At 40.7% G+C, this 24,017-nt stretch overlaps 1 protein-coding gene across 3 annotated transcripts; it reads left to right on the top strand.

Moving 5' to 3' along the window:
• The first annotated feature begins 420 nt into the window (after positions 1-420).
• srpk1b (SRSF protein kinase 1b) lies at positions 421-24,017 on the top strand. Of its 3 annotated transcripts, XM_044022889.1 has the most exons (16): positions 421-493; positions 1,184-1,238; positions 12,536-12,666; positions 13,049-13,157; positions 13,421-13,508; positions 13,597-13,684; positions 15,609-15,715; positions 15,892-16,057; positions 17,113-17,138; positions 17,233-17,461; positions 18,186-18,629; positions 19,853-19,947; positions 20,617-20,724; positions 20,814-20,883; positions 21,154-21,246; positions 22,424-24,017. In XM_044022889.1, exons 1-16 carry the CDS (start codon positions 481-483, stop codon positions 22,606-22,608), a joined length of 2,007 nt encoding a protein of 668 aa, XP_043878824.1. In that variant the 5' UTR covers positions 421-480; the 3' UTR covers positions 22,609-24,017. The 3 variants fall into 3 exon arrangements, with proteins under 3 accessions (XP_043878824.1, XP_043878823.1, XP_043878825.1); XM_044022888.1 differs by lacking the exons at positions 421-493; positions 1,184-1,238 and adding an exon at positions 3,858-3,955; XM_044022890.1 differs by lacking the exons at positions 421-493; positions 1,184-1,238 and adding an exon at positions 7,388-7,652.

Raw genomic sequence — 24,017 nt, 5'->3', positions numbered from 1 at the left:
TACACATATATATATGTATGTGTATATATGTATATATGTATATAAAATTGGGTTTAAAAAAATCATATGTGGCCCTAATCCTCTCCCGCACTTATCTCAGGTGGTACTTGGAATAAAAAGTTATTGAACCACTGTTTTAAAATATTCGAGCCATAATAAGTGACTGTGATGTGAAAATTCCATGACCTCTTTTAAGTACATGAACGCATCATGACTGAGCCTTGACGTTCAACAGCTTTAAAATGACGAATTTAAACGGGCTGCGTATATTGCGTATAACATTCAGTCTGTTTCTTAAAAGATAGATTTGTCATAATACAAATAAATATGCTCAATAGTCGAGTACTATTTTGTGTGCACCCTCCGCCCCTTACAGCCACTGCAAACCTCTTTGTGGGCTTGTTCAATTTCGCGCATTTTCAGAGTGGCGATATTTCCAACCGTCCGTGAACGCAGCTTATCCTCAGACCGGTTACCAGCATGGAAAGAAAAGGTAATGTTGCTAACTATTACCAAAACGATTTCACGCACACACTCATATACAGCGCTTTAACACGCCGTGTATCGTCTGACCTTTAACGAGAATTCATCGGAGTCATATCGTTAGAAAATTTGGCGATAATGAGCCAAAGAAGAGTTGATGAAAAGTAAAAGTGGACCATGCGCTCTGCTCTTCTCTCTCGTGTGTGTATGTGGGTGTTAACAGTATGCTAGCTCTAGCTAGCTAGTACACTAGCGTCTCTGCGTAGACAAATATATATCCGCCAAAATTTAAACCCAGGTTTTTAATATAAATAAAAATAAAACGCCTCCATACATGTTTAAAGTATTAACCAGGGCGTCGTATGGTACATGTTGATGTCGTGTTAATATGAGCAGTGACAAACACTGGGTTACTGTAATTGCTAACTTAAAAAATGCCTCTCATTTGGGGGTAACACATCGCCGAGGCCGATTTTTACCGAGCTTCACTTAAGCCAAGTAACCTGCTAACGTTAGCCTCCCACAGATGTTACGTTTGTTTTGTGTACACCTGCACCTCACCTTTGTCTAAAATCACGTAACAGTCTCAACAGGTTTGAACAACAGACTGTGTTTCATGGTGAAACATCGGCTGTCAGACATGGTTATTTCTGTCACAAATTAATTATTTGAACTATTTTACTCCTTTTGTGTCGCGCAGTGCTCGCGATACAAGCCAGGAAGAAGAGGACAAAGCCCAGGAAGCCTGGAAAAAAGTAAGACACTTCACCTCTGAGATCTGTTCACATGTGTCTTCACACCTTTTCATTAAACACTGGTAATCATCATGGTGTACTAAATATAGCTGCCCCAATTCAACAGTATATTGTGTGGTTTAAACAGGGTTTTTTTGGACGCAGTGTCGTACCTGCATCACTGGCAGGTGGTGCAGTAGCTAGCATTGTTGCCTTACAACCTGAAGGTATCTGATTCAGATCCCAGTTTGGTAAAATTACATATTGGGGCAGCCCATGGGCAAGAGAAAATGTATTGGGCTTGTACCCAGAAGGTTGCTGGGACAATCCTGGGACGGGCTGAAGGCTGGGTGTCCCTGAGCATGGCACTGGTGTGCAATAAGGATGGGTTAAATGCAGAGGACAAATTCTCTGTCACTAATTGGTGTGTGTGAAAAAATTACTAATGCTAAGTTATTTATGTCACTGGTTCTCAAAGGTGAGCCTTCTGTGTTTGCATTTGAAGGAATATCATAAATACTTGGTGCATGGTGCATTTAATTTCCATTGGAATTCAGAAGTGGGAACTGGGAGTGACATCACCTCCGAGTTGACGGGAACAAAAACGTGTAAGTCCCGTCGTTGTGTGGGCATGATATGCACTTGTATAGCCAGTTCAGTGTCACAGCACCGTGGACAGTGCTGTTTGTGTGTGTGTGTGTGTGTGTGCAGGTGCAGCACGATCGATAGACAGAGACCGTGTCACTCAGTTTAATCTTGTAAATAAAAGTTTCGGCCCAAATTCAATTTTCCCTCTATTGATGTAAAAGACGTGAAGTGAGGAGAGAGAGAGACGGGCGGCGGCTCCTTCCCAACCCAGGACCTTCTCTCTCCCTCTGACCCGCCGGAATAGAACAGCACCCTCTCGGTGTTCAGAGTCCATCAAAATAGGCTATATAGCATGAATTAGAAAACAAAGAAATTCTTTGTAAAATCAGATGTTCAGAAGCAGTGAGCACGCCACCCCTATATAGTCAGAATTATATGATCTTTATATGATGGTATTTATATAATTTGGGCACCCACGGGCAAAAGTATAAACCGACGCCTATGAATACCAACACGTTTTTTTGCACATGCAAGCAGCATGTTAATGAAGAAAATTTAACTGAACCATGTTTATGGTTTACTTGATGTGAAACAAGTAAGACAGGAGTGCAATCGAGTTGACAATATAAATAAGTGTTTGTACTATAGACGCAAGCCATCTTTGAATCATTGGGTTTTGTGAAGTTGCTCCAACTTAGAAGGGGTGTTCCCTTTGAAACCTTTGACTAGGAACTCTGAAGTTCCGACTTGAGTGGAGTGGAGTGGAGGTCATCTCATCTCTCGCTGTTTCACTCCAGTTTCACTCACACCAGTGTCTGTAGCATGTGTTAGGGAGGGGAGGATGAGGGAGCACCTGTGCTTGTACAGTGGAAAGTGGAAATTACGTTGTTTTTTTTACTAACGTCGAAATCTTATTTCATGTGAGGACATGCTCCTCTTTCTTTCTGTCTCTTGCACAGACACATTAACAGTGGAAAAATCTGTTCTGCTAGACTTGTTAAAAATATAATTTGTGAACCGACTTAACGTCAGCGCGTATTTGAATACAGCACAGACAAAGCCAGATCTCATCTTATTTGATCACAGGAGATGCAACCTGGACACAGTAAACAGATGAATGGACAATCGCTCTTGATACACACTCTCTTTCTCTCTCTTTCCTAATGTGTGCAGCAACATAAAAAACTATAGTTACTACACCAACATTTGATATATTTAGTAGTACAACTGGATTTTTAACATAGATATATTGCAATATATTGCATGATGTCATTGATTTTATGTTAAATCACATAAAACCATGATAGTTTTGCTCAATGTATCACACTGTCACAATATCAAACATGTCTATATTTAACACTGCTGTCACTTGTTCCAAATTAGTTTTGTTTTTTTGGATAAACTCTTCAATTTCTCCACCCATCCATCTTCTACCGCTTTACCGTCGCGGGGCCACTGGTGCCAATCCCAGCTGACCTAGGGCGAAAGGTTGGGTCTACTCAAACAGTTAATTTGCCTAATCCCCAAATCTGCATGTTTTGGAATGTGGGAGGAAACGGGAGAACCTGGAGAAACTCCATGCATACACAAAATTCTAGTTAATATTTAAATGAAATGAAATTACATTTAGTTATATTGAAAATTCAGGTTGCAATGCATAGTGATATGGAATCAAATTGTTGACCTGGTATTTGTAATAATGTACAGCTCTTTGTTACTTAAGGTGGACTTTCAACAGTGACAGTGGTGCAGTGCAGTAGCTTTCTGCTGAAAACGCATAATTCCTGTCAGTTATTGTCAAGCGAGTGGCGAGCATCCAAGTGTAACTCAACTCTGCAACTCTCTCTCTCTCTCACTCTCTCACTCTGTCACTCTCTCTATCCTCGCTTTTCCACACGTCGCACTCCCTCCCTCCCTCCCTCTTTCTTGTGTGATTCCTTCGGTTGTGGCTGCTGTGCTGAGAACGTGCAGTAGCCACTGTTGAGCTGAAGAGCCTCAGTAGAGTAGAGGAGGAGCTTGGTCCCAGCAGTGTTAGTGCAGTGTCTTTGCTCATTGAGTTGGTGTCTGCTGCTCTGTGTCATGTGGCTCCTGGACTGGATCTTCTCCATCAATGTAGCTGTGGTAAAGTTAGCCAGCGGTCTCACATGCAAGTGAGTAGCATGGCAGTTATTCTGTCTATGTATGTGTGTGTGTTGGAGAAAGACTAAGGGCTTGTTGAATATGCGATGATGGGAGTCAGAGTCAGTTGATGCACAGCTTGGCTAACTGATGGGCTGATTAATTTTTCATTAAGCAGCAGATGCTGACTTCTGTGTACCTGCCTTACCTGCCTGTACACTTTGCTTTGCTTTGTGTAAGTGAGTGAGAACACAGCCAAGGGTTTTCCCTGGAGGGTTTTTGCTGCCAGCGTTAGAAAGAGCTCATCACCCACCTCATTATCCCTTCTTCACTTTATTCCTGCATCGCAGAATCACTTCTTTTTTTGCATCCCTTTAAACATGAAACCACTTTTTTCCTGTAACTTTCTGTGTCTCGGATGTAATTTCAGAATGAAGGGAAATCAGTGTTTACCAGCACAACTGCTCTCTTCTGTATTTTGCTTTCATCTCCCCATTCTTGTCTCACAGCCATAGCTGCAGTTCATTACATAACACATTTTTTATCATCTTTTATCATCTGCAGCCCACTACAGATCATAGTCTACATTTCTCTCTTGTTGTTTTTTTCCCCATCTCCTTTTTTGCAGAATTAGATCAATATGTGTGTGTTGGTGTGTGTTAAATGTGAAGGGGGAGGCAGGTTACTTCAGGCCATGGAAACAGTGGTGTTTCTGCTGATTCTGAAAAAAGATTTGATGCTGCAGTGGCATAACTGGTGTTTTAGCACACAAAGCTGTAGCATCCTCTGTCTGAATGCGTCTTTCTTCACATTCTCTACTAGGGCTGCAATGATTAACTAATTATTATTCATTGTCAGCTATTTTGTTTATTGATGAATGTGTGTTTAAATCATTTAGGAAAATAATTGTTGGTTTCAGCCCACAATCAATGATATGGTATAGTCATAATATCTCTGCTTGAAGGCCTATTTTATAAATAAAACTTCAAATGACTTCAGATGGTGCGATGGACTGAACCCCCAACAAGTTAGAACCGAGAAGTGAATTATGAATACAAGGTGACAGTCTCAATATCCACTTTTGCTCCAAAGAGAACATTATTAAGTGAGCATGTTAATGGCATTATGTTACATGTAAATCGATCATCAGCAGCACATTTGAGATGTATCATGATGTCAGCTGCTAATTTACACTTTGTGTGCACTGCAGGCTCTGAGTTCAGTTACCTGATGCTGTTGTTTAATTCTGCTGCACATGCAGGGACTTGGCATTGATTTTTTTTTCTGGAGGCAGGCGAGGGTGTAAACTTTTGGCTGCACTCCATCTCCAAGAGTTTGCTTTTCCTCTGTGCCTTTGTTTACTTTACTACAGAGCAGCACAGGCCTTTCACATGGCTGGATGTTTGAAAACAGCATGAACAAGACAAACCGGGAGACACTGACACAGTTGTGTCAGATGACTGTGTAGTTGTTATTGATGTGTTTTTTCACTTTAGTCTGAAGAGAATTGTAGTCTGTTTAACTTCAGATTTAACAGGTTGTTTACTGCCAGTGGGAGTAAGTTGGTGTAGATAAATGTAATGTTAATGATGACTCAGCTCTGTTAAGTATTCCAGTCCTGGGCCTTCTTTATGGCAGATATTTTGAACGGTTACAGTATGAAAAGCACAGGTGTAAATAATCAAAGGAATGATGGCTGATGTTTATTACGCTGCCTCAGTTTCAGGATGCAGGTTGGCTCACTGCCACAATGCTGTTAATGTCATCAGTCATACCTGTGCTCTACATGTTAAAATATCTGCAGTGAAAATGCCATATTGCAGTGAGCCAGCATGAACATCAGCCAGCCCTCTAACTCTAATGCTGCTGTTATTAACATTATTGATTGCAGCTGTGATTCTCACTGCTTTGGAAAAAAGTCTTGTTTCCTAATTATGTTACGTGTTGTTTATTGTTGGATAGCTTACAAAAAAGGTTTAATCATAGTGCTGGTGTATTCAAAAAATTTGTGACAGAAACTAATTGGTTAATCAAGCAAATAAGCAACAGATTAATAGATAATATAATGATTGTTAGTGGCAGCCCTAAATGAGACACTGTGAAATACTGTAGCATCAGGATGTGGTTTGATATCTCACCTGCAGTTACAAAAGTGAGCCACTTGATTCAAGGTAGCTTTATTGTCATCATTAATATGGAAGTACAAAAACATTCAGTGCATTGTTTAACACTGGACTCTCCCTCTCTCTCTATCTCTCTCTCTCTATGTATATATATATATATATATACAGTACATACTTAAAGATGTAGTAAAAACATAAATTAAAGAAATAACATCACATTCAACAAATTTCAGCTCTCAGCAACATATGCCTATTGAAAATAAATACATTGATAGATTATTGCACATAGTGAGCAGTAGACCAGTGATTCCTAAATTTTGGTTCGGGACCCACACATGGGTCATGGGAGAATTCAAACAAATGTGCAGAATTTTCCAAAATCCTTTAACATGTGCATTTGTTTTGAATAACATGTAGTTAATTAACAATATCAAAGTCAAAATGATATTAGGGGTTACACATGGGGCTATAAATTAGTGGCAAAATTAAGCACAAATATGCTCTTGTTACGATTGATATTTTGATTTGGGTACATATAATAGTTTTAAAAAGTGGGTCCCCATCTTGAACGTTGGGGAAACACTGTTGTAGATGATGACATGGCTTGTTATTGGCTGTGTGTTTTCAACGCAGAGTTGAGTGTAGTGGTGGCTTTAGGATAAAAACTGTTTCACACTCAGGTGGCATGTGTTTTTATGGACTTTGGCCTGGGGGCAGAAGTTTAAAGTGATGACAAACCGGGGGAGACGAGTCATTTTCAGGTTGTTAAATATCTGCTGCAGGCAGCGACTTCACAAATTCCGCAAATCCAAATCACAGTTTGAAACAAGACAATTAGGCTGCAATTTTATTGTTCTGTTTTCTATGTTCAAGTTAATATTTTGATATCTAATGTGGTAGTGCTCTATCATGTTAATACAGCAATACTGAATTGCTCCTGTATAATGTAATCACATCACAAATCATAATGCATTTGCAATATCTGTCAGAAAAATGGCAATTTTCCTTAAAATCTTCAGTCTCGTATGAGATGGTGGTGTTGACAGATGAAGAGGAGAAAGAGGAATGATGTTGTTTTGGTTGCACAGGGAGGAGGAGGCGGCTGATGTCGTCCCTCACCTGCAATGCAGTGCTGGGTTGCACTGTCCAATCGTGTCCCAGCTGTTGGTGAAGGGGGTGTGGCCAGAGGCTGACGACAGCCAAGGAGAGTTCTCGGTCAGAGGGAGAGAGAGAGAGAGAGAGAGAGAGAGAGAACGTGTTAGGAGAAAAAGTGAGGGAGTCCAGTGGTGGCCAGTGATTCAGGACTCGGTCTCTGTGTTCAGCTCACAGCAGAGACTTCCTCGTCTTCCTTTTTCTTCATCTTTCTCCTTGTGCACACCCCTTTCTTTTTTCCGCTTCTCTCCTCTCTTCTTATTCTGTTTGCCACCACCTTCCCCTGTAATCTCATCACTCTCTCTCCTCCTCTCTACTTTCCGCTCTCCACCCCTTTGCCTGTTTATTTGTGTTTTCTATTTGTGGATGGAGTGAGTGAGTCTCTAAATACCTGCACACTCTCCTCTGTCCTCTTCTCTGCATCATATCTCATGGGCATCCGTGCGTCTTGCAGGTAAGGGCTGTGTGTATATGTGCTATTAAAAGTGTAGATTATTACGAGACATGTCAAGGTGTCTCGAATGTTGCTGAAGTCCTTCAAGTATCCTGATAGTCAGCCATATTTGCGATCGAAAGGCACTGAATTGTAGGCCTGTGCTGCAGTGAGAAGGAATAAAACTTGCAGGCGTTATTTACAAAAGCACCGTCATCTGCTGACGCTTTGGCTTTTATATTTGGAAGTGCTCTTGTTATTTAAATTTGTGTGCACATTTGTTGAGTCTTTCTCTCCATCTGGGTCTCTCTTGTTGACGTTTCCTTCTAACCTCCACCAAATCTGTGTCTCCATCTCATTTCCTGCTCTCCATATCAAATTCAAATTAGTGGTCATTTTGGTAAAGATATGTTAATGTAGTCATTCTGCTGTGGTGGAATGTGCATGTGTAAGTTGTTTTTTGTTTGTTATTTAAATCCTCATTTTTACCTGAAAACTTTATTTTATTTATTTAGCTTTATTCTTGAAACACATAGAGAACCATCAAACTGTTTGAGTTCCAGTCATATAGTTTTAGTTTAGAAACATTTTTAGTTTTAAGAATGTTCATACATGTACACCACCCTCTCATTAGCAAAGCCATGTTGGCCATTTACTGCCACTAATGAAAGTTCAATAGAAAAGGAGCACACACATTAAGTGGAGTGTGAAAAAGCAAAGACAACAAGGCAAAAAAATTTTTTTTTATTTATATATATATATATACATGTTTGTTTGTTTTTTAGTAATTTGAACAGATGTTTATCTGCAGTTGTGACATCATGTGACGATTTACTAATTGGTCCGCATTTCCTGGACCTTAAATGCAAAACAACACAACACAATTGGTGTTGTGTTCAATTAACCTCTGCATGTTTTTGGACTGTGGGAGTAAACCTGAGAATCTAAAGAAAACCCACACGCACACAGGGAGAACATACAAATTCTATACAGAAAGGCTCTCGGTCAGACTGGATCACAAACCCAGACCTTCTAGCTGTGAGGCAACAGTGCTAGCGACTACCCCGCCAGAATTGTCAGAATGAGGCAAATATAAATGATTTATGGAAATTCTATATAGGTATGGGTGCTGATTTTGGACTCCACTGCCTATTAGTGTCCCTTTAAGTCGTTACAAATTAAATGTAAATCACTTGCGCTATCTTCTCACTTAAATACTGCTATCATAAATAGACAAGTGGGACTCAGGAGGCCCTACCAGTCGCCAAAGTGTGGAAAAAGAATACTCAGTCATGTTTTCGTGGTCCCGCTTAGTGTAAGTATAGGCGATAAAACACTCAATGTTGAATTCCCTGCGCTTATGACGGCAGCATGCGCATTTCACCGCGAATGTTACCGCCCCACCAGTAAGTTTACTTCGAGAGCTCCACCTTAGCTCCACCTTGTCCCTGCGAGAGTGCAGGCGAGGGAGGAAGAGCGGTATTATGTCAACGCGGAGGGACAAGTGTGCTGTTGGTGGCTGCACAGTGGAGCACAGTGTTTTACACAAACTTCCAGCCTCAGAGGATTTTATATATGAAGCTATTGTGCCGGATAAAGTCAGCAAACGTGTGTTCGCACCACTTCGCATCAGACTGCGGCCAGCGGTCGCCATATTTAGTCAGCGAACATATTTCACCAACGTACAAACACACACATTGTTAAGAAAAGGTCACATAGAGCTCATAACTGACCATTCTGACACGTCCTAATTAAAAATATTTGTTCAGTTTGTCCTCCATGACCGGAGCACAGACTCAGTCTGATACAGTCGCATAGAGCGGCGGTTTATTCAGCTCGCTGCGCTGCTGGTGATCAGCGGTGGCGATCAGTGGTGCTGTCCCTAAGTGTTTTTAACTAATTTACAGTTCAGCACTGTTCGGCTCGATCCTTATGTAGGACGTGTCTTCCTGTGACGGCACTCTCGCTGTTTTCTGCGTACGCTGCCATTTTGATATTGTCAGAGAACGAGTGGAGTGAGGGGGAGAGAAATGGAGCTGAGCGAGTGAGCACTGTAAAGAGGAAAATCAGAAACCCCCTGGAAGAAGTGGGTGTGTGTTTGCCTGTGTCTCATTTGCATATAAAGGGACCATGCATGAAAACCGAGCGTTCTGAAAGGGGCGGGTTTAGCAGGGTTATTGAACTGCTATGGTGCTTCATCCTTGGTATGGTATTTTGACCAAAGCATGTCACTGACATGTTCATTAGGACACCAGGGAACTAGTTTAATGGGGGAAATAGGGTATAATATGTCCACTTTAAGTTGATCAGTGCATGTGCAGGGGTCCTGAGGATGTGGAGAATAGTGCCCATTCCACTGACACTCAAATAATCGAGAAATGATTTCACAGCAGATGGATGACCATTTAGAAGCACAATGACGATATGAATCATCGACTTTCAGTCGGATGCCTCCTACACGTGAACTAGATACGTTTTCTATATCTTCTAAATTCTGTGTTCAGAAGGTGCTGTATATCACGATCAAATGCTGATCATGGTTTGTGCATCAAACGTCCTGTATGAGTCAGACTCAGAAAATTAGCTCTGAGAATCAAAAAGAGAAAATCAAGGAAGTTGTTTTCAGAGGAGAAAATGACCTGATTAATGGATTCAATTTCAGCACCTCTGACTTCACATCAGCGTTATAATTGCCTTCTCCTCTCTAAGGATCAATAACAAACAGCTGAGATCATCAGGCAGCTGAATGTGACACAGCTTTGTAAGCATGGTTTTACTAAGATGCAACCAAAGTGGTCCTTCAGCTCAGTCTTAAGCCACTCAACTGATTAGCCTGACATGCTAATCCTCAAGACTGATTGCACTACAAGCACATCGCAGTGAAGTGCAGCCAACTGGTGTTATCAAAAACAGTTTGATATTTGCCTTCACCACCAAAGTAAAATTACATAGGTTTCCCATGAGACACTTTCTGAGAGGTTGTGTGGCAGAGTCTGCTGTTGAGGGCCTCTTGTAGTTTAGGAGATTATATGTAACTTGCTTTTCCTTAGTTTCTCTTTGACTCTGTAGCATAAACCAAAGTTCAAATGCATAGCTCACTAGGACAGCTGTGCTTTGTGAATGGTACTGAATGTGAAACCACTCTGTGTTTATTTGAGGCGTGAAAGGAAGATGGCGCCACTGCTGATGAGGCGTTTAAACATCTGTCTGCACTGCGTGTCCACAACAAGATTTCATTGCCGGAAGCAGTTGGCTGCTACCTCACTTAATTCCACAGCATAGCATGATGAGCTCTGTGTAACAAACTAGAAGAACTCCTTGATCTACAATTCATACAGAATTTAGTTGAGCTGTTTGCACAGGAATGCTGCCTCTTATACCTTTCATGACTTGAAAGGCCTTGATTCAAGTGATAAGATTTGAGAAGTTTGTGAAAAATAATTATAATTTTTTGAAAAGCCGGGTATCAACAAAAATATTATACAGGCACAATGTCTTTATTCATTTTGGTAGATTAGTTGAGCCAAAGGTTTACAGAAAATAGAATTTTATTTGATTTGTTGCTAATACTTTACTGCTGTAACACAATGTCCAATTTTTTCAGCTGAATAAAAAAAAAGTATGTTTATTTCTGTATAGCCGTAAGTGGAACGGTACGGTTTTGGTCCAGTTACGTTTCCATTAGGAATAGTACCAAAATAACCAGTCCCACCCATTCCATTCTTGGGATACCAGAGTAAAATTGTCTGTTGTGTTGTCTGCTGTGTCCTGTATGGTGTAATTTGTTGTCACTTAACATATCTACCTCATGCGGCCATCAGGTAACGCCTACCAAGTAACTGTACTGTTTTCAGTCATAACACAAGCCTGACCCAGGGCTTTAAGGAAGTTATTTCATTTCAGCACACCCTTTGTGTACAGTTCTGGGTGTCACATAACTCAGTTTGAAGTTTGTCAGAAGACTGAAGTCTTTTTTTTTTGGAGGAAAATACTTGCTTATTTGAATATTTATAATCTTGCATCATCAACATCAGGCATTTTGACTCATCAGATTGGAAAAGAAATTGTGCGGATCAGTCACACAAAACATACATCTGCAAATGCAAAGGTGTTATCTATGATCTTATTGTATTATCAACTTATACGTTTAATTTTCTCAGGCTTTTTTGGCTAAAGAACATGGCATAGTCGATCAAACTTCAACCTGCTCTCACCGTCTAACTTTATAAACATTGGGAAGGCCAACACGTCCAGAGCACTTACCAGTTGGGAGTTGGGACCACATTGCATTGTCTGACGAGTGTTGATGAGGGTGACGGTGCTTATTTCAGCACCATGGACAGCACTGAGAAAGAGGGAAGGGATCAGTCGTCTCTGGAGACTCTTCAACTGACAGAGAAGATGGGTTTTAATAATTTATTCCACCATGTGTGGTTTCACGCTGCACTGTTTAAGCACCATAGAGTCAACGCCAGTCCAAAATTTATCAGTTAATAACATTCAACAATTATTAGCGTTGAATAATATCAGGTTTTAGTCGATGGCTGTTTGAATATTGTGTGGTTTTATGGTGATGTTCCAGCCTTTTCTCACCCGTCTGTGGTACTTGTGGTAACTAGCAGACGACACAGATTCATTGTCTTTATAATTTCTGTCATGGACACACTCCTACTCATCTATTGTTTGAAATTACGCTGAAATATAAATGGGTTTCTTATCTTTGTTTCCTCATAATCTAATGTTATGAGTGAAAGAAAACAAACTCTGCGACGCCTACGGTGGAAACCACATTTTTTAAATGGTTTAACTCTTTGTGTCAGTGCCGGGACACACCTTTCCTGTGTGTCAATTTCAGTTTAATGTCTCTCTTACCATTCCCGTTTTCTCATTCTCCATCTCTTCAGACCAGAGCCTCATGGTCGTGGAGGCGGCAGCTCTCAGCCGGGTCAGGCAGACTCGCCGCTCCCAGAACAGGATGAGGAAATACTGGGCTCTGATGACGACGAGCAGGAAGATCCCAACGACTACTGCAAGGGTAGGATGTTCACTCTTCATTTATCAGACAAGATGATCATAAAACATTTTGTTTTCATCAGTATTATTGGCACATAACTCAATGATAATCCAGAGAGAAATTGGAATAATACATAATTCTCAATATTGTTTGTGCATTTTAACCAAAAATCAACAATTGCTCTGTATTTTTCTGGAGATTATTCAACACAAACGCACACACACAGACATTGATAATCTCTCCAAAATTAAATGTGTTGAATGTTTCTCAAAAGTTAAGATGGACCATAACTCTAAAATCACTTCGCCCTCATGCTGCGGTCACACTGAACCCGAATTCAGGAAATCATAAATAGTATATTGTGTGAAATCAACTGCATGTAACCACTTTTTTTTTTCAACAGGTGGATATCACCATGTGAAAATTGGAGATCTGTTCAACGGCAGATACCATGTGATCCGCAAGCTGGGGTGGGGCCACTTCTCCACTGTGTGGCTGGCCTGGGACATCCAGTGAGTTTGTCTCCTCACCTCCCATGCAGAGATTTAAGATTTTACGATTTAAGGTTTTACAATCACGAGGAAACCAAATGAACACGTTCTAATTGTCCGTCTTGATTTCCCCTGCTCATATCGGTAGAACACAGAAATATAGTCACATGCATCTCAGCCAGCAATTGTGTTGTTCTCAATAGATACATGAAGCTGAAACAAAGCAGGCACTAATAATTATAGAGTAATAATAAAAAACAGCTGATGTTGCTTGTGTTTCTCAGGGAGAAGCGCTTCGTGGCCATGAAGGTCGTAAAAAGTGCTGAGCATTACACAGAGACGGCTCTGGATGAGATTAAGCTGCTCAAATCTGTAAGGCACACAATCATCGTGGCAAACATTTCCTCTCTATTTATTAAAATGGCTCTGATACCTGAAACTGTGAGTGTATATTTTACAGGTGAGGAACACGGATCCAAGTGACCCCAGCAGAGAGAGAGTGGTGCAGCTTCTAGACGACTTCAAAATTTCTGGCATGAATGGCACTCGTATCCTCTGTAGAGAAACAAACAGAATGAACAGTTAATGTGTGACCACCATAGAATTTTTATCTCACCAGACTGACTTAGTCTTAAATATGAGATAAGATAATCCTTTTGAATCCCAGCCAGGTCAAGGGTTGTGTTACCCCTGAGAAAGGTACCCAATTCCCATTGCTCATTGTGCCTCAGTGTACTCCTAGTGTTGGTTCCAAGCCCGGATAAATGGTAGGGTTTATTTATTTAAAAAAAATAAATCTCTGCCAAATCAAATATGCGGATCATCCGCTGCTTCGACCCCTAGATAGGAAGAAACCCAATGATGGATTGCAGGATTTACAAAAAAGACAATACATTTATATTTAGATTATATTAAAAAAAAACTTGATTTTCTTTAAAAGTATATTTACTGACAAGTTTTCTTACTGTTCATTGTACTTTATATTCTGTGTAGGAAGGCAACGGTGTAACAGCAGAAACCTAATTGCTTGCCATTCTTCCATTTTTCTTTTCTTTATCGTTGCTGTCTCACTGGTACTGAGATGTAACAATTACACTCATTCTAGGCCAAATAGCTACTTCAGTGTCCATTTCCTGCTTCACATGGGCCATTGCCACATTTGTCTGAATTATTTTTTAAATTTAAAAACATCTTGTTCAGAGTTCTGGCAGAATTATTGCTTTTGAACTTTTGTAACAGGATACAATTTCAGGTTTTCGTCATAATAAATAATAATGATAGTAAAATACTTATATAAGTCACTGATAAAATGATTGAATGAAGAAAAACACCTAAAACAACCTGTTGGGTTGAAAAGAATGTTGTACAAAAGACTGCTGACTGAAACAGGTGTGAATTTAATTACAATAGTCTCAACAAGGAAAAAATAAAAGCATATAAAGCAGTGCCATGATTAGCCCGGGATAAAATTGAGCTGATCTTGGAGATTTGCCTAAGCTGAGGACAGTTTCTCACAAAGCTGACGTAAACCTAAGCTAAACATCGAATTCTCCAGATTTTTTTATTACATCCACAAATTCACTCTATATACTGCCATTCACGGCTCACAGATGTCCGTCTGACATTAGCCCAGCTGTGTGTTCTGACAGACCTTAAGTGTCACAGTCTGACACCTGCTCCATCCTTTTCTCTCCCACGCCTTCCAGGTCTCCAGCTGTGTACTCAGGCGCTGCGCCCAGACTTCCTCTGGAAACTGGAGTTAGCTGCTGTGGTGAGGGAAACGCAGTGACGAGGCGTATTTCACCTTGAAAGGTGTTGAAAGTCATAACTCCGTGTTTGCAAAAGGCAATAATGTGTGTCTTTATTGACTCAGTGAGGTTACAGTGTGCAATAGTTGAAAACCCAAGGCACTTAAAAAAGCATTTATTAGTACAGCTAATGTAGGTTTTCCCCCTTTTTTCCATTTTTCCACTCCTTTTCTTTTTATGATTTTTATCTAGTCTGAACTGCTGATGACTTGAAAATGGATTTAACCGTGTCTCACAATTTATACTAATTTGTACTTTTTGAATTCCACAGAAAGTTGATTCCGCTTAAAACAATTATCTTTATGTTCTACTGGGTTACATCTACTATAGATAAAGTTGTCCTACTCTGATACTAAAGTTCTCGTCTGCAACAGTATTGATACGAAGAGCACAGTATTCTCAACTTTTGACAGCTATGCTGCAGACAGACAGGAACATGGCTGAAGACATAAATGCTAGTTTATGTTCACAACACTGAGCTGGCTGAACGTAGCAAGTGCTGAGAAGCCTTCATGACCAGATCAACACCAACCGTGGTGTTGTAATTGATATCAAGTATTTTCCTTAGTATCAATATCGAGTTTGAAATTCTGACAACCCTATCTATAGATAGATTAAACTGGGAATGAATGTCTTGTTAGTCCTTGACCATGCATGTCCTCAGATGTGTGCATGGTGTTTGAGGTGCTGGGATATCACCTGCTAAAGTGGATCATCAAATCAAATTATCAAGGCCTGCCCCTGCCTTGTGTTAAAAGCATCATACGACAGGTACTGTACAGCAACACAAGAGCAAGTACACTTTGAAAAAAACAAAGTCAAACTTGACTTTGTTTTTGTTGTTGGACTGTCTCCATGAGACACGACGTTCTGTTTTGTTTAGACCCAGTAGGAGACTCTTGAGAAATATCTGGTGTAAGCGATGATGTATCTCTGCTGCTCCGCAGGTCCTGCAGGGTTTGGACTACCTCCACACCAAATGCAAGATCATCCACACGGACATCAAACCGGAGAACATTCTGCTGACGGTCAACGAGCCCTACATCAAGAAAATGGCCGCCGAAGCAACGCAGTGGCAAAAGAGCGGCGCGGCGCCCCCATCAGGCTCTGCAGGTCACCACCCCATTTTTCTTCTACTATCCCTGAAGCAAAACCTTGGATCAGCATTTTGCTGACACACCAGAGGTTTGCTGTTTAGATCTCTCAGCATGCAGTGCTTCTCGATTCCACTCTGGGACTCACTGCCCTGTTTTAGATGATGCCCTGCTCCAACACGTGATTCAAATAAATTGGTCATTATCACGCTTGCTGACCATTTGAGTCAGGTGTTTTGGAGCAGGGGAGGGTTCCCCAAGGACCAGGATTGAGAGACATGTCTATGACATGTGTCATAGTGATGTATCAATTATTTGGTGGTTGAGTCAAAATGCAAGTTATTGGCATATTTTGATTTAATTTGTGTGACCCAGCTTAAATTGAGTGTGTGTTTATTACCTCTTTATCAATTGAAATGTTATCAAAATTACAATGCAGCCTGCTGCAATTTTCAAATCACAGGAGGTGCAAAAGCCAAAATGTTTGTCAAAATATTGTATTAGATTAACACCATGGTGTTTCTCACAGATCTGCACAAATATCACACAGTAATCATTTTAATTTTTTTTCGAATGAAAATGAGAATAATGATGTCAAAATAATCATATTTATTCAAAATCTGCATAATACACACTGATCTTGTCAGGACCAGTAGTCCTCATGGAGACCAAAACCTGGTCCTCGTGAGGCAGAACCTTATTTCTGAGGAACTGGTTAGGTTTAGGGCTAAGATTTGAATTGTGGTTAGGGTAAGATAAGGGTTGATTAGCTGGTTATGGTTGAGTTGAGGAACAACACTTTCTGGAAGTCAGTGAGAGTCTTCAAAATAATACCTGCATGAACGTGTGTGTGTGTGTGTGTTCTTCACAAAGTAGAAGCACTGTGTGTCAGTATGAGTCATGTCTGGATTGCCCATGGAAATTACCAGATTGCTCAGAGGAGTGTGGCTCCTGCCGAGCTGGTGTGAATCAAGTCATCTACTCGCACAGAATACTAATTTTAGAGAAGCGACAGATATGCCACATAATTAAATTTGCCTGCATAACCCTCTAATTTTTCCTGTTTCCCCACAGTGAGCACAGCCCCACCACCCAAACCAGTAAGTCATGCTTTAAAACCAGATTTAAGTAACAAGCAGTCTACATTACATTTTAAATTAAGTCACGGAATAAACTCTCAATTGTGTTCCCTAGATGGCCAAAATGTCAAAGAACAAAAAGAAGAAGATGAAGAAGAAGCAGAAGAAACAGGCAGAGCTGCTGGAGAAAAGGATCCAGGAGATGGAGGGAGGAGGGACACCTGAAGGATGTGAAGACGAAGACGACGATGAGACGACGCCAGAAACCACAGAAGACACGACTTCCACAGCCACACTGTCCATGTCTGCAACACTCCAAGACATCGCCAACCACACTCTCACAGGTGAACACACAATTTTAATATTCAGAGAAAGTTTATTGTTTATCATTAAAAAGTACAGTGTGAAAAATGTATATTTATTGGTGAAGTTGCATGTTGCAGTTATATGTCCCTCGTCCTTTTCTTCCAAGTGTGTTGGAGAACCTGTGTAGCCTTCAGTTAGCATCATGTTTAGTTTGTCCATTATAAACACATGTCAGTAGAGTTGACCCAGCTCCTGATGTACACTAAATAAGGCTCGTTCTGGGGAAATAAAAAACAATTGATAAAATCAGGTGTGTTTACAAGTCTATCTTCAGTTTTTCCCTTAATGAAATCAATTTCACCAGAATTGAACACACTGGACCTTTAAATATAGACAAATGTCTGTGCCATTCACACTTTTGTTAAATGACTCCACACCAAGCTGATTGAGCCTGTCAGCTCCACACTCGTCTCTCTGTGTTTCTCAGTGTAGCAGTGTTTAGATGTCGTGTTGAGATTTCCGCACTGCACCAAGGTCTCATAGTTTCTCTTGACGAAGCTCATTTCAGATGCAGGACTCGGCATAAAATCTTTCATCATTTCTATTCACATAGACCAAACAGAGGCAAAATAAACGACAACAATAAAAAAAAATCACCAAAAGTTACGCACTGCAGCCTTAAAACTGTTAAATTGAATTAATGTCATAAACAGTGTAATAATATTCAAAAGCATAATCTTAAGCGTGTACATTTTTCTGCAGACATGCCAACCAACAGTCAACCCGTACAGACGCCTGAAGGAGATGAACAAAAACAAAATTTAGCCCAGGGGGAGAGAGGGATAGATGTGAACTTCAACGGCATCGCCTCCACACCGGAGAGCGAAACCAGCCCAGAGAGCGAGATTCATGGGACCAAGCCATCAACAGAGGAGCAACAGGAGGAGGACCAACAGAATGCAAACCAAGCAGAAGACAACGTAAACAACACCCAAGACGCATTAAACAACAAAGATGAGCAAAAGACCTGTAACGGTTTGTCAAGTGGGGACTCATGCGTGGACCAGCAGCAGCTTCCTGCCCCCCTCTGCCCAGACTCTGACACTGTAGGGCTAAAGGAAGGAGAAAAAGAGGTGAAGAGGGGGGATGAGATGGACACTCAAGGAGTCGCAAAAGGAGGGGATGAAGACGACAACAGCCTGAATGGTAAGTTAAAAATAAAAACCCAGATTTGATTTCCAGCTCTGTGTAGACTTAATGTATGTACTGTATGGTTCCAACCAACAAATATTTTCATAGTTAATTCATTATTTTCTTGATCAATGAGTTAGTTAGTTGATCCATAAAATGTCAGAAAATTGAATGGCCTAACGGCTCACATTTAAGAAGCCGAAAAATCTGAGGAAACTGACTTATCCTTTATCAAAATAGTTGATGTAAATTTATGTCACTGAACAATTACTTGCATTGTAATGCATAGTAGGATATTTTGGCTCGTCCACACAACTTTTAAAGGGCTTTTTCAGGGTTAATACTTTTTTGTTTTTTAAGGGTTAAGGGTTGTAGTTGAGTTGGTTATTAGGGAAAGGGTTATGTCTAGGGTTCACTTTATACATGCTTTGAATCAGAACATTCATTCTGAATTGTGCCAGTGGTTTGGACTTTACATTCACAGTTTGTAGTCACAAACATTTTGGTCTGTAACCTTCATTTGATGATCATTAACATTTTCAGTGTAGCTTCAGCGGGAGAGGCTCAGAGGGTGTGGGCTCTGCTGTTTTCAGTGACTTAAACAGGCTATATAAAGAAAATAGGTCATGGTAGTTAAGATGGTATACATACGGATGCTTTTTTTAACCCTAGCACGTTAATAGCAACTTCTCTGAGCCAGTGACCAGGGAGTGGCACTGTAATATAAAACCTAGTTAACCTTCAGGGTTTAACACCAGCTTAACCTGTCACCATTTTTCTTTAAACTCTTCCTAAAGTCATTGCTCATTCATTCATTCATTTGAGCAGCGCCACCACAAAGAGACATGAAGTAGTGACGCCCCACTGTTTACTTTAAAGTGCCTTCATTTGTTAATTCAAATATCAGTAATTGCCCTGGCTATCGATTATCATATTGCAGGAGGGAGGATTGTGAAACCAAATCAATATTTTGACACCCCTATGTGAGGGGTGTAATGACGTCTTGAAGGAATTGGATAAAAATCACAATATTTATGCTCTAGGGTTATTCTTAAATCCCATTGGATTAGAAAAACAGAGGAAGGTTAAGTCAGGTTTTAAAGAGGCGTCATGTTTCATGGGAAACCGGTGGTTTTAATCTCAGTCTGTCAAACTTACGTGTTGAATATTTATTTCTCGTGTCTCTCCCTCTTCCTTTGTCTTCCTCTGTTCCATCCACCTCTCCTTCTCTGTTACAGGAGCAGCTGGTGGTATGTTGATAAACCCTCTGGAGCCTATCAATGCTGACAAGCTACAGGTCAAGATCGCTGACCTTGGCAACGCCTGCTGGGTGGTGAGTAATAAAAAGAATAACAACAACTTTTTCTTTTGGGAACTTAAAGGTTGCAGTCTTCCATAGGCCTAATTTGTGTCTGACTTCACAACACCAGGTGGCGATATGTCACCGTTCTGCTCAGTATTATGTGATTTCTAGTTGAATTATGTCAAAGCTGGTGGCCATTTGTTAGCATTTTATTTCATTCTACTTTCTAATTTATTTCCAGTTGCGTGCTCTGACTCTTTAGCGTTTGCACTCCAAACTTCAACAAACCGAAGACGGACAGCGACTCCAAGCCTGTGTCTAATTCCGGTCCGTTGAGCTGTTGCTCCAAAACTTGGTAGCCAATTAGCAGGCAGCTTTCTTAGCCCCACCCATGATCAGAATCGCAGACAAAAAACAGGGAGTGTAGATAACAAGGTTGGAGTCAGCGCAGGCGAGATGTTTTGTTTACAATTAGTGTATTTAGATTTTGTGGTGTTTCATAAAAAGTGTTGTTAACAGCGTGGCGTTTTCTCACTCTGGATTCTGTTTGCTAAACATAACATTTTCAAGCTCCCAAAATGCTGGTTCTGTGTGGATAAGAAGCAGATGCTGAATAAAACTTGTGCGGATTCTCTTTTAACTCATTCACATGTGGACAAGCCCTAACTCTGAGTTTCTCTCTTCTTCTTCTTCTCGCAGAATAAACATTTTACAGACGACATCCAGACAAGGCAGTATCGTTCTCTTGAGGTGCTGATAGGATCAGGCTACAGCACACCAGCAGACATCTGGAGCACAGCCTGCATGGTAAAACTCACCCAAGCACATACAGACAGACAGACAGACTGGGCACATGTACAAATATTAATATTTAAATGTTGCATTTTTCCTCTTAGGCCTTTGAACTTGCTACTGGAGATTATCTGTTTGAACCTCACTCTGGGGAGGACTACTCCAGAGATGAAGGTCAGTATGTCTGTCCCCCGAGACGTCCACACAACGCAAGATATCAGGGTTTTAATTACGAGGGAAAGAGACAAGAAACAGCGAGTGTGAAGATTAATTTGAGGAAACATATTGTGAGATCTCTAGAGAGAAGACCTGCTAATTGGTGTTTGTTCTGCTTTCGCAGTGAAATCTTGTTTTAATTCATTTTCAGCCCATTGAAATCTAGTCCAACCCTGTAGATGTGTTTACTTTGGTGTTTCAACATCTGCGTATTGTGTTTCTCTGTAGATCACATCGCCTTGATCATCGAGCTGCTGGGGAAAGTTCCTCGCAAGCTGGTTTTGGCAGGCAAATACTCCAAGGAGTTTTTCACCAAGAAAGGTAAACACACCTGCTGCTGCTGCAAAAGTTTCCCGTTAATTATCCAGTCTAGCAGCCCGTCCACAGTCTAATTAGCATGTGGTGGGACAAATCAGCCTGTGGCGAGACAAGCTGCATTATGAACCTGAAATAATAACACAAAAGGTCTCTAACACAATGTTTTGGGCTGTTGCTTCTTTGTGAATTGAGTTCATACTCGAGCAGCTGACGTCTCCGGGGAAAAACAACCATCTGCTCAGTTTCGAGGCAGATTGTGTAAATTAAATCCAATGCAGCCGTTTCAGGTTTAATGACATAATAAATATGCTATCATCTACATCCTACACTCACCAGCCGATTTATTAGGCACACAGAACACCTGGGATTTGACACATTTGTCGAGGCTAACCCTGACAAGCATATGTCCGACCTGCTTTAGTCGTACGCTCCTAAGATGAAGCTTAGAGGTGACGGCACATTTTCAGTCACTGCTCTGGAACTGTGGAATGAGCTACCTTTGCACATCAGGCAAGACTGACTCACTTCTTGTTTTGAAGTCGTCTCTTAAAACACATTTTTTATTTTTGACTTTTAACTCAGTTTGAGATCTTGGCTTTAACTATTGTTGTTGTTTTACTCATTGTTTTTACTTTTTATTTGTCATGTCTGTGTCCAGCACTTTGGCCAACTGTGTTGTCTTTAAAATGCTTTATAAGTCAAGTTGGATTGGATTGGATACTCATTGACAGTATATAAAATGTGGCCTCTGCTTTGCTGGCTCAATTAATGGAGTACTGAATAGCCACAAGGGGGCGACTCCACTGGTTTGAATGGAAGTCTACAGGGAAATTGGTCCATTTCTCACTTGATTTACAGCATTATCCAGAGGAGTTAATGGTGTCAGTCACTAGTTTAATGTCTGCTTCTATACAATATCATGTCATTTTTGTGAATACTATGCTCCCATTAAGAGGAAAGTAGATGATAAAGTACAGCGCAGGGAGAGGGAAAAAGAAAAAATTTGATTTAAAACAAAGAAGACATTATAAACACTAGACTAAGTAAACATATTAACAAGCCTTAGATTTTGTGTTTACATATACGTTTGTAAATAAGTCACTACCTTATACACAAGGTGAAGAGACTAAGTGCATGGACTAAGCTGTCATTATTAAACTTGAATCCCTATGTTTTCCAGGTGACCTGCGTCACATCACCAAGCTGAAGCCGTGGGGTCTGTTGGACGTCCTGGTAGAAAAGTACGAGTGGGCGAAGGACGAGGCTCAGTGTTTCAGCAGCTTCCTGCTGCCGATGCTCGACCTGGTACCCGAGCGCAGAGCCACAGCTGCCCACTGTCTCTCCCACCCGTGGCTTCAGTCGTAGAGGTCACTGGTGTGCGCGGCCACGCTCTTATTGTGAACGTTATGTTTAAGGTCCTGGGCTTGAAAACCCCTCACGGTAAATAAACGCACTCATGTCTGTGAGAACGCGCAGCTGCATCGTCCCTGCCTCCGCGTGTCCTGGATCTTTGACAGAGAGACTCTGCTGCTGAGGTTACACTGGTTATGGAAAGAACTCGAGGGCTTCTCCCTTCATTTCTGGCTCTTTTTGTTTGTTTGTTTTTTACGTGCCGCAGTCTCTCTGGTTTCAGCACCTCTTCTCTGTCATTTTAGATTAGATAATTAATGCCGGTAGATTTAAATGCACTTGTCTACACACGCTGAAGGCAGGGTGTTCATAGGAACAAGGATTACCATTTAACCATGTCCTGTTTTCACGTTTTTTTGATCACAGAATAGTCCGACTGTGCCAACGTTTCTGCTTTTGGCTGTCCAACTGTGTGCAAATAGCTCAGATTTGATGAATGTGTACCGTAAAAAGGCATGTAGGGTGTTTAGTATTTGTCTTAGCAACGTTAAAATAGCTTTTGTACATTTATATACAGACAGCACTACAGGATTGGGATGTTTTTGCCTCAGCGATGTGCACTGTGTTCAGTATCAGTCCAGTTCTGGCCAAAATGACTGGATCAGATATGGGGGAAAAAACAAAACTCTTAATGCTTCGTAAATGCTTCTCTAAAACACGGGCAACAGATTCTGCTAATGTCCTCCATGTAGTCGGGTGGTTTGGATCTTAATGTATCAGCACAAATGTCAAATTCTGCAGTTCTTACCTCTACAACTTTATCGTGCTGATATCAGCAACGGTAAACACTCAAAGTTGTGATATTGGTAAAAAAAAACAAAAAAAAAAAACGAGGTATCAAGCCATGCCTTCTGTTTTCTTTTAAAAGTCAACAAAATTCCAGAGTAATTCACTTCATGCACATGAAAGAATCTTTTTTCATTATCTTCATATGCCATTGTTTATAGTAACAAGTGAAGTATGAATGAATTCCCGTCCTGTGTGTCCAGAACAGAACCGTGCACCAAAGACTTGGCCTTGAATCTCTTCCTGTTTGCAGCGTGAGCTTCGTACACTTTCCATTAAAAAACCCGTCGGCAGCAACAGCTGTGAAGCTTCTTTTTTTTTTACACACTTTTTAAATAATAAAATCTTGAATATTAAGGCGATTCGCAGCTGCTTCAGAGTTAAAGTTACAAGTGTTTCCGCGGCACATGGAGGTGTTGACTTTAAAAATACGGTCACGTTGAATTCCCGCCAAAACTGCTTTTCTTATTTTTCTACAAAGTCTCTTGTTCCCGTGTCTTCCCTCTTTCATTATTTCATCATTATTTTTTTTTCTGTAGGCAATAAGAATAAATATTTTTCAAAATCTTATCTGGACT

The sequence above is a fragment of the Solea senegalensis genome, linkage group LG4, assembly GCF_019176455.1.
Source record: "Solea senegalensis isolate Sse05_10M linkage group LG4, IFAPA_SoseM_1, whole genome shotgun sequence".
NCBI classification, from domain to species: Eukaryota; Metazoa; Chordata; class Actinopteri; order Pleuronectiformes; family Soleidae; genus Solea; species Solea senegalensis.
The sequence above is the reverse complement of the archived record's forward strand: the minus strand, read 5'-3'. Positions and strand labels throughout refer to the sequence as shown.

Bases quoted from the DNA above. Each gene is read 5' to 3' on its own strand.
- srpk1b (XM_044022888.1), top strand. From the start codon at position 3,885: ATGTGGCTCCTGGACTGGATCTTCTCCATCAATGTAGCTGTGGTAAAG. The intron at 12,667-13,048 runs GTAGGATGTTCA...TTTTTTCAACAG, and splicing joins TCCCAACGACTACTGCAAGG to GTGGATATCACCATGTGAAA. The intron at 17,462-18,185 runs GTGAACACACAA...ATTTTTCTGCAG, and splicing joins CGCCAACCACACTCTCACAG to ACATGCCAACCAACAGTCAA.